This window comes from Eleginops maclovinus, chromosome 12, assembly GCF_036324505.1.
Source record: "Eleginops maclovinus isolate JMC-PN-2008 ecotype Puerto Natales chromosome 12, JC_Emac_rtc_rv5, whole genome shotgun sequence".
NCBI lineage: Eukaryota > Metazoa > Chordata > Actinopteri > Perciformes > Eleginopidae > Eleginops > Eleginops maclovinus.
Genome location: NC_086360.1, coordinates 22,433,288 through 22,444,919, shown reverse-complemented (window position 1 = coordinate 22,444,919; position 11,632 = coordinate 22,433,288). Strand labels below are relative to the sequence as shown.

The 11,632-nt window shown below is 39.2% G+C and overlaps 1 protein-coding gene and 1 long non-coding RNA gene across 2 annotated transcripts; one reads left to right on the top strand and one right to left on the bottom strand.

Annotated features, from left to right (window-relative positions):
* Positions 1-63: 63 nt before the first annotated feature.
* On the bottom strand, positions 64-2,851 carry LOC134874046 (coiled-coil domain-containing protein 42-like). Its single transcript, XM_063898030.1, is given in 8 exon segments — positions 64-340; positions 343-378; positions 462-620; positions 721-942; positions 1,248-1,436; positions 1,560-1,652; positions 2,429-2,546; positions 2,741-2,851. Coding segments are annotated over 8 exon segments (927 nt in total). The 5' UTR covers positions 2,779-2,851; the 3' UTR covers positions 64-268.
* Positions 2,852-6,839: 3,988 nt separating this feature from the next.
* Positions 6,840-11,573, top strand: LOC134872995 (uncharacterized). The gene is made up of 3 exons (XR_010166904.1): positions 6,840-7,034; positions 9,544-9,651; positions 11,255-11,573. It is a non-coding gene; the product is annotated as an uncharacterized LOC134872995 (long non-coding RNA).
* The last annotated feature ends 59 nt before the right edge of the window (positions 11,574-11,632 follow it).

Genomic DNA, 11,632 nt, shown 5'->3' with positions numbered 1-11,632 from the left:
TCACCCTCAATGTTTAGCTACCACTATCAGAACCATTTCCAAATTGATGATCAAGCCGGTTGATAACAATGATGAGATTAATGGACAATAGTTGATTGCACTCAGTGTTGAAGTTTATTGAACTTCAGAGTCTACAAGTTCACAGTTAAGGAAACTCACAGAGTTTAACATTAGATACACACACTTTAATTATTTAGTTCCAGCTCAGAAAATTCAGTTCTGAAGCTGTAAGGAGACTCATGCTAAAGGTTTCTTTGAAGCCTTTTTGTTATGGTGACTTGGGAAGCTCCTTTTGTCTTTTTTCTTTCCCTCTTGTCTCTGTGAAGAGTTCTGATATTGTTTAACAATGTCGTCGGTGTCTTTAATGAACATCCTAACCTGAGGAGACAGTAAAATGAATTATTAGTTGATCTTTTTCTGTCTGCTTTTTATCACCGTCTCTGCTCTGTCGGGGTACACACCATGTCCAGCTGTTTTTCTGTGTCATTTATATCAACGACTTCCTCTCCTTTTTTGTCCTGACATGTCATTTCGTAGAGGTTGAGTGTCGCCATCTTGATCTGTCCCAGGAGAAGTGTTTTCTTTGATGCAGTTTCCTGAATGTGGTTCCACTTTGTCTCCTGTGTGGGGACAGGGACAACTCAATTTCACACAGAAGATCATCATTTGATTTGGTGTAAGCTGTGATGCCGGACTTTGACCCGGGGTGATGTCTCTTACCCAGTCCAGAACTTCAGAGCGCACTTTCTCATGCTCGACCTCCAACTGGGATAGCTCGTAGGTCTTTTGCAGTCGCATAAGGCGATGCTGTTCTTGCTTTGACTGCAGGGTTTTCCTCAGCTCGTCATACTTCTCACGCTTCTGCAGGTTCTGCTGAAGGAGACTCTCTCGAATGCGGAGAAGGTTCTCCATATGGTCGGCAAGGCTCTTTGCATCCTTAAACTGTAACACACACACACACACACACACACACACACACACACACACACACACACACACACACACACACACACACACATAGAAAACACACGGTGTAACTCCAACATTTCAAATTCATTATCTAATCAAAACACGTTCTTGACCACACCTGCAAACATCATATACATGTATGTGCACTTTTTGGAAATAAAGCATAAACCTGGAGGATGAAAGAGACAGAAATGCTAAGGCAGTCAAGATACACTATTCTTGTACAATAAACAAGTTTCAATTAGATTCTTTGCTTTCTAAAAAATCCCTTGCAGTACCTTAGTCAACTTGGCTGCCCTCTCAAAGATGTCAGCATACGGTTGAAGTTTCACTAGCAAGTGCTCTCGCTCCTTTTTACTCTCCAGCTCTTCAGCTAACTCCACCACTAGCCTCTCATGGTCTGCATCTAGCTGAAGCAACTCTTTCCTCTCACGCTCTGCTCTCTCTGTAAACTCAGCAGCCTGGTCCTGCAGGGAGGGATATGGAGAGATTTAGTTGAGCGTTCTCAGTTCCAGCTATGAAACTGAAATCTAGTAACGTTACGTACAGTTTCATACAGGAATCGTGTGTGAACTGTTTCTTCAGTGTACCTCGAGAATCTTGACATAGCTGAGGTTCAACTCTTTAATTTTCTTAGTCTTCTCCTGCAACTCATCTTCATGCTGTTGCAAATTCTCCAATTCCTATATTGAGACACACATAGTAGGCAAAAATGACTTAGGAACATTTATGATGGTAAGTCAGGACAGAGAGCATTAAGTCAGAAAGAGACACTGGGATAGGAAACATCAATACTCAGTAACTGCTTTATGTTGATAGCATTTGACACTTTGAGTTATTAATGAAGGAATTACAAAGATATGGATTTAGAGTGATGTCACTCTCGGTTAAGCAGATACCTGGTGAAAAATAACTAACACGTCCAAAGTTATAACTTCAAATAGGAAATACTACATGTTACGAGTGGGGTTCCCTAGAGCTCAGGGTTTGTATTATTGTTGTTTCTTTGTTTACATTATTTATTATTATTTCTACTACACTACAATTAAGAGGGATATCATGTACTTTTACTCCATTACATTTATTTTGTACCTTTAGTTACTTTACAGCTTATGATTAATGAGGTCAAATATAAACAACACTTAAATAAGACTTTAGTTACACCTTGAGTAAATTCACAAGTTTCACTTCAGTATACAACATGATTAAAACTAGCAGCACCTTTACCAGCTTTTATAACACTTTAATGCATCAACAATTATAAACCGAACATATCAAATGTATTCTGAAATTGACCAATTTGCATAATAATATTGTACTTCTACTTTTGGTACAGTACAAATATTTTTGAAAGTACACTCTGGTACCTCTACTTTTACTCAATTACACAATCTGACTACTTCTCCCACCTCTGGAAGTAGCACTACACTTTGTTGGGATGAACTGTATCGTAACCTACTTCTACTCTCTCCTTGTTCTTTTTGTCCAGGTCTTTAAGTTCCCGTTTTTTCAACCTGTCTTGTTCGGTAAACCTCCTGCCGGAGGCTCCTGTCAGCTGACTGATCCTCTCCGGTTGTCTGTAAATACATACAATATAACACACAGGCCGAGCCAGTGGCGGATCTACATGGAATTACACCCCGGGCGAGATCCCCCCCCCCCCCCTTTTAAGAGCTCGCTCGTGCCGCCCATGCCCAAAACCGCTACTGGGCAGAGCACTACTGTACGTTATCACACCGCTCACCCTGACCCTGGCTCCACACACACTTACCGTGAACGCTGCTTCTTACGGACGGTCCTGGAGGTCATGACTCTTTGTTGTTTTCACAGTTTTCACGGCAGAGTAGAGTAAACATGTCTGCAGCCTGACTCTCTCTTCTGCTGCTGCGGTTTGTTTGTGTTCAAACTTTTTTACGAGCTATCAGCGTTCCTCCCCCTTGTTTCCATGGTAACAAAACTAAATCCACCGAAAAACATCTCAGAACAAATTGTTTTTATTTAAACTCAAACTCTAAATATAACTGAATAGATTAGGCCATATTTGATTAACTGAAAATGATTCAAAGACTTAAAATTAAAATGTAAACCAAAAGTCAAATGTCAAACGTGTACATTACAAGTCTTCATAGCTGGAGAGAAAGCATGGTTAATCAACTGCTAAATTGATGGAATATGAATTTTCAACTATATTAATTAATAATGTATTTTACTCAAATGTCTCATAATCTGTCCCTTTAAACCATCTGTATGATTAAAAGACAACAAAAAATATGTTTGCAGCATGGACCTTAGTGATGTGACCCTGAAACATGAGTTTCAGATATTTGATTGATAGGTGCTGACACAGGGAGGTGTGATTTTTTTACTTTAAGCACAAAAATCACACTTGATATCACACCGATCTGCTGCTGACACTTTGAATGACACCAGACAGGTCAGGCTAGCATGTGGTTTCACAACATGCTCCTCACTATATACTAGACTGACACACATTTTGACAATTTGCTGTAAACACGTCAGAAACAAGATTTGTTGTGTCAAATTATTAAGGTTATTTGGCTTGATTAATTAAGGATCTATTAAGATAAGATAAGATGGACCTTTATTTTTCCCCTTGGGGGATGTTTCACAACATGGTATGCATCATAAACCACTAAGCTATAATATTCCCATGGGCACCAATATATAGATCATGTAGAACGGCTAGAAGTCAGTCGATGATTCACATCATAATCAACTATTTGGAATAAGATGATTTAAACAACCTTAAAGGTACCAGAGAGGAAATAAAATGTTCAGTGGTGTGAACATACCTAAAGTTATATTCACCAAGGCTTAGTTCATGCCAAAAGTATCTTCAAAAGACGTGTTACCACCTTTACACTGAGATGGAGCCTTAAAGGATTGTATTAATAGTAATTTGACATTACATGTTCCTACTGGGTAACACATTGCTGCATGGTGACAGAGGAAGGTGGCATGAGCTCGCTTAATGGAAATGCTGTGTGCTGTTATTTTTGCATAATAATGCCCAGGTGTGGCAAAGATGGTTATGCTGACAGGGAAATCAGCATAACCAGAAAAATGCATCTGATTTAAATGTGTCACACACACACACACACACACACATACACACACACACATACACACACACACACACACACACACACACACACACACACACACACACACACACACACACACACACACACACACACACACACACACACACACACACACACAAAATGAGCAGAGGAAGAAAGTGAAAAGGGATGACTAAAAGGCAGTGAAGGGGAAAAACAACAACACAGAAAGCTGCAGGCAGAGATGCTACTGTATCCATTTTTGATGAATGAATAGCCTTCTGCACACACACACTCATGCATTACTTTATTAATACTAATGGAATGTTGCTATTATAATAAAAGCATGTTGTGGCAGGTGATGGGCACAATGTGAGGCTGGGGAGATGGAAACATAACACCCATGTAAACACCAGCAGACCTTTTAACAGCTAAGTAGGATGAAGATAAGAAGATGAATAGTTCTGAATCTATAATGTGATGCACAAAGCCCATGAGGACAATATAAGAAACACTGATAGCACTATTCATTTTAATAAACCCTCTTTAGAGTGTCCTCTAAAGTTGCACATATTGTTTGACGTGTCACAAAAGCAAAGTTACCAGATATTATCCAGATATCCCAAAACAATAATATTTATATATATCTATATACTGTATATATAGATATATATAATAATATCTTCTACCGTTACATCAAATGCAAAATTATTTTGTGATTAAGTGTTCATATTTGAGATATTTGGAGACCACTAAGTGTAATAATTTATAAATAAAAGTGTTGTTGTATTCGAACACTGCTGTTTATTTGCTCCTCTCTTGTGCCAGTCCTATACTGGAAAATCTGAATCTTAGGCAAGTAATATTGCATTTCGTTTTTTAAACATTTTTTAATCACAGGATATAAACGTAACATTTTGTGACGCACATCTAATAACTAAAGCTTCTTTATACATTGACTGTTGTTTTTGAGAGTCTTTAAATTGCCTCGTGATGGTTTGAAACTTACATTAGTATTGGTTTGATTTTTGCACTGTATATTCCTCACAACTGATTCTCTGGTAATCCCTCTTAGCATCTTTCTCGGAACTGTTTTTGACTGATTTCTTGTAAAAATGTTACTTTTTGACGATTTTATTCATTGTCATTGTGAAGCGTCATTTAAAGTATATTAATGCAAAGAAAAACAAGCATGATTGAATTAGTAACTTAAAGCTATAACCAGTAAAAGCCTTTCACAGAAGCCTGCACACAAGTACACACACACACACACACACACACACACACACTCACACACACACACACACACACACACACACACACACACACACACACACACACACACACACACACACACACACACACACACACACACACACACTCACACACTTGAGTGGACAGGTAACAAACATTTAGACATCCATAATTAAAGGTCAACAGTGAGGTGCAAACAGATATTGAGAGGAAGTCTGTGTTTATGCTAATGCCTTGTCAGACAGAGAGGCCGGCGACTCTCTGACACCATCTATTAATAATGAGACAAGATCACAGAAATGCACTGAATATGAACCAAACAATGCCGCTGCTGGCAAACATCGGCGTCTGACAGCAGGCTGAGTAAGTGCTTGGAAATTGGGCTGCATGTGCACGCAGTGTTCAGAGGGATTGGGGTGTGTGAACGGATTTGTTTGTTTATTGATGTTTGTGTTTTGTGTTTGTCTCACAGCAGTGGTCCTGTCTGGCCTGTTTGCAAACATGCTTGTACACAAATGTCGACAAGCCAGCAGAAAAGCATAGGCAACCGCAGGGAGAGACAGGGGACAGCTAGGGGATGCCGACGCACATGGGACTTCTGAGGGGAATTGTATGAAATCTGAATACAACATGTTTTCAAATATATTTGACAGATTTCAAAATGATTCTTCCTTAATACTGACATTTTAGCTGGGACATTGGTTAACAATCAAATTGTACCTGGCTGGGGTCAGGAAACATCTCAGGGATTTACCAAATGGTGTCTTTTTTTTCCGATTCCCTCACGTTTGCAGTTTGCACTGTTCTTTGGAAATGGGCCTACCTCATCTTTAAACACTTTAAGCCACTTAACTCAGGTAGTGCCTGTTGATGTGGCCCTGCCTGATGCTGATCCTACTACTTCTTTGATGGCACCTGAAGGACTGTTGACGTCCAACTGGACCCATCCTCATTTTCTTCTTATATATAGACAAATGATCTTATCTAACATTTGGACTGTCTATGTTGAAAACGTATAACCTTTTTAATTTACACCCACAACACCTATTGCAGGTCTGTCTGTAATGGGAGAGGGATCTCTCCTTTGTTGCTCTCTCCCGAGGTTTCTTGCGTTCTTTTTTCTTTGGGAGTTTTACCTTGTCTAATGTGAGGGCTTAAGGACAGAGGGTGTTGTAATCATGCAAACTGCAAAGCCCATTGAGACAAATTTGTGATATTGCGCTATATACGTCCACTTTGATTGATTGACTCTTTCAAATTAAACAATGCAAAAAGGGAAATCACCATTTTGGTTAAATTGCTTACACTATATATCCATACTATAAGGCCATGGCCTGATGAGGTTGGGAATATTGGACCATAGCTTCAATTAAGGACACTAAGTTCAGAACACAGCATGAAAAACTTCTATTGGTCGGTTTATCACATTTCCTTTTATCAACAACAAAAAATGCAAATTACATATGAATACAGCATGAGTCATTTTACCGAGTAGACCTTAAACGCATCATAATTAGCCCAATAGCACCATGCTAGCAGCAAACAGCTAATGGTAACTAGCTCTCCAACACATATGTCAACACGGATTAGGTGTATACAGTGTAGCATTATCAAAACAAATTAGGGGGATATCTTTGAGCATGGTATCACCCTTTGGAGATGTACCATGGCGTGGAGGAGCTAAGAGTTGGAAAGGTGTAGGCAATCGTTGTTGTGCATGAATGATCCGTGAGTAAATACATTTGTCATCTGGCTTTAAAAAAACGGAAATATACTTAAAAACCGTATCGACTCAATAGCTTCATATAGCCGATAGCTATCAGTTCAAAATGCCTTGCTTGGCAGTGTTGTAAAGTACATATACAATTTGGAGGTAAAATGTTTACTTTAATCCAATGCATTCATTTAATACCTTTAGTTGCTTTCCACTTATTAATAATGTGAAATATAAACTTCACTTAAATAAGACTTTAGTTACACCTGTAGTAAAATGCACCCTGCAGCATACAAAGCTTTGATAAACATAAAGAATTATAATAAAAACACATAGTACAATATTCTGAAACGGACCAATCTGCATAATGGGTACTTTTACATGGTACTTGTATATTCTGATGCTAATGCTTTAAACTATTACTTAAGATTTTGTATGCACAAATTTTACTTCTTACTGAGTATTCCTACACTTTGGTACTTCTACTTTTACCTAAGTACAAGATCTGTGTTACCTTTTCCACGAAATTCATTGTATTTTAATTTCCATAATGCTTAGCTTTGTATTAAATTGCAAGTTATTGCAAGCTATATGTTAGCATGCTAACACGCTAATCGTACATTATACGTGCTAAACATTAGCATGTTAGCATCGTTATTTGGAGCAATTTAGCAAACTAATGTTAGCATTTCCTTAAGAACATAATGTAGCATTATGGCTATTTGATTGGCTTTGTCCTGCTATATCTACACCAGGTCTCACATTTATTATTTTCTTGTTAATGTATTGTATAAATGTACTATCTGTGGAATAAGACAGTGTTGTAGTTACACCTAATATTGATTATTATTTCTTACAGTTATCATGCACATTATTCAATTACTCACCTTAACTTGTTCTATTCTTCTGTGTTTTTATAGTTCATATTCAAAAAGTATACATGTTATTCTTGCTTCTGTTCAAAATGTTTATGAACTTAACAGTATATTCCAAATGTATATTTATGTATAGATGTAGATAGATTATAGATTATAGATATAGATTGTAATTGTACAAAGCTATGGCTATACTCTATGTCATTATGGTCATGGCAATAAAGCTGTTTGAATTAAATGTACTCTTTTTACTACTTAAATACTGGATGTACACAGCATTGACATATCATTTTCGTTTAAGGTTATTTGGCAACCTTATTGTAAAGTTACTTATGTACACATTCTGCCGATACAGAGCAGAAATGTTTGTGTTTGTAGTTTTGTATCTAGACATTTGGTAATGAAGTCTCTTTTAGCTTAGCTTTTTATCTTGTTCTTGATCAACACTCTGTGCTCTTTAGCTGCCATCTGGTGTTAAGCAGGTCATTTAGGGTAGAAGCTTTTTACCTAGAAATCAATAAGAGTGAACCAAAACAGTAAAGGGGAGGACCTGACAGGTTTCAATGATCTTGAAACTCACTATTAAGCTCCAAAATCAAAGGCGAGCTGCAGATTTGGTTGATCATTTTCTTTACCTTTCACGTTGTTCTCCTTTGTCAATTAATACTGGTCATAGGGCCATTAGACCATTAGAAACAAATAGAGAAATGGGATTTGGGGTTAACCCACCAGAAGGATATTCCCAAATCTCTGGGCAGATTGTTTTATGAATTTTAAGAATGTAACTTTTCTTGTGAAAGTCAAAGAGAGGAGGTGCATTGCGAGAACCGGGATTCATGACTTGAACATTTTTTAAATCCTGTCTACAGGCCCGGGCCCATGCAACATAATGACCTGACAATGTTCCTTTATACAAAACTGGGGGACTGTGAGGGGCCACAGTCGGTCTGTACAGTGAGCAAACAAAAAGAGCGTCCTGCTGGTAGTGATATCATTATGTGTGTACTGTCTGGACAAGGGGACTGCAGTGAGGTCTAGTGTGTGTGTGTGTGTGTGTGTGTGTGTGTGTGTGTGTGTGTGTGTGTGTGTGTGTGTGTGTGTGTGTGTGTGTGTGTGTGTGTGTGTGTGTGTGTGTGTGTGTGTGTGTGTGTGTGTGTGTGTGTGTGTGTGTGTGTGTGTGTGTGTGTGTGTGTGTGTGTGTGTGTGTGTGTGTGGTTCTCTTTGTCTTGCTGGTTGTGTGCCTTTGTCTCAATGCGAGTGTTTTTGTGTATCCATATTTGTGTGTATGTGTGTGTGGAGGATTAGCGTGCTTCTCCAGTCCTCTGGGTGTAATCAGACGGGACATTGGCTCCATGACGTCCCACAACCCCCACCACCACCCACTGCGGGAGGGTCTCTATCCCTTTTACCCTGTCATGTGTGTTTGGCTGCCGGTCTTGGGACCTTGGCGGTATGTTAGGAGTTAAAACAATTATTTTTGCTCACATCACGGTGTCTTTTTTTCAAAAACGTATCTTACACTGGATAGATTGAAAAGAAAGTCATGGGGACAAAGATCTTAGATTGGGACGGGATGGTCACATAGCATGGACAACAACATATCCTTATCTGATCTTTGATGATGTTTGCGTGTTTTATTTCTGTCAAGGGGATCAGCTGTTCTTCAAAACTGGCTCTAAGTTGCTGATCTGAGTCTAGTAGGCTTCATCAGGGTAACTGTTCAAGGATGACCAGATACACAAGCACCACTGATCAGGTTAGTCTGAGCCCTCTGACCCTGGACTGGCCTGTCTGCTGTTAGTTTGACCCTTAACCTTTCCCTTTGTCTCTCAAACGCAACATGCAGGACAACCAGAGCACAAACAAGCCACCCAGCCCCCCCCCCCCCCCCCCCCCCCCTACCCACATGCACACTCTTATCCTTGACAGCCCTTATGCTCATATTAAGATCTACTTCAGTGATTTCAGGGATGTTTCAGCCATAAACTCTCATTTAGGAGGAAATTAGCTCCGAGTCTCAATCTTGTTTCTATACTGCGCTTAACAGCATTAGCCATTCTTGTGGCTTTTAAATAACAACAAGGATAGATAGTATCATTCAAATCATCCTAACCAATGCTACTTTGTTGCACCAAATGTAATGGCCAAGCATTCATTGTTTTACATTATTGTACTGCCATTGAGCTGTCCTCTTAGTGCCATACAGTGCTTACTGACTCTAGTTGCACATACTTCGGGCTAAGTATACATTTAAAATATTCTGGAAGGGATTGGTTTAATGTATCTCATCAGCCCAAGACTCAACTTTCCAATATTACTTAGTCAGATGTTTTTCTTAGCTTCTAGAAAGCCAACAAGCAAAGAAACATTAAAACAAAATAGATGTTATGATTGACATTAAATTGCATAGATCCATTTCTACATTCATGTGTATGCATTCCAGTGCAACAGCTTTTTAACTTGTGCCGTGCTAGTAAGGAGGAACTGGACTCTCACTTATGCGCTGCAGAGATGGAGCACCATCTGACCCAAAGAGATGAACCATAATTAACTTTACCAATTACACTCCATCTCAGACCACTTATTCCACACAAAATGGCATCACTTATGCTAGACATAACACAAATGCCTCTGTGTCCTGCAAAAGACTCTAGATATATTTATAGATTCAAACCCAAAAGTTAAGATCGTAATGAAAAAAATGAAATGAAACAAATGATTTAAACCAGTTTTTGATGCCTTTAAAGTAAAACAAGCGTTGTTTGTAAGATAGATTGTAAACAGCAGCTTAGAGAGAAAAACAACTGCAGAGATATAAAGTCCCGTCAGACAGACCCTGTAAGGTTAGTTTCTATACATAGATTTAGGTCTGCAGGCCAAATGTGTGACATTTCAAAAATGTCAGTCTTATCCCATTTTAATACGTGGTGTCTCGTCTTTACCCAAGACAAGAAAATATGTGTGTGTATTTGAAACCATCTTGGACTTGTAGATTTTAATACGGATGAGAAAAGGGAGAATCTGTACAGGGCAGTCAGAGGAGTTAGTTGCGTGTGTGTGCGCGCTCGTGTGTCTGTTTATGTTGGAGGGGAGCGTTGGGGAGATAACGATAAGCACCACTTAGGCTCTTTGATCACAAAGGTTCATCAATCTACTGTCCGTCGAGTGTGTCTGAGAAAGTCCACCCCAGATGGATTAAGGTTTACACACACACACACACACACACACACACACACACACACACACACACACACACACACACACACACACACACACACACACACACACACACACACACACACACAGTCCTTTACTCTGTGTTTAATATTACTTTACCACTTCTCCTCTTATTCTTCCAGCTATACAGGAGTCATCACAGAGCTGTTACTGTACAAGCTAACATGAAGTGATGCAATCCATCTTGGGAGTCAGAGGCCCTTCCATGGGACCTCCCTCGTTCCTTCCTCCTCTCCCCCTCTCCCCCAGTTTGTCTGGAGACAAAGGGTTAAGGAGGAACAGACCCTCTGAAGGGCTGGCTGCTTAACCTATGGCCTTATGGTGTACGAGACAGAGAGAGAGAGAAAGAAAGGGAAAGAGAAGGAGAGAGAGGGGAGGTCTGACAACTGACATATAACTATGCAATTAATTGTAAATACACTGGGTTACAAGTTAATGATTTAGCAGCCTTTTATAAATAAATCTCTGCATGTTACGTCCATTTGTTCTTTCAAAAATAA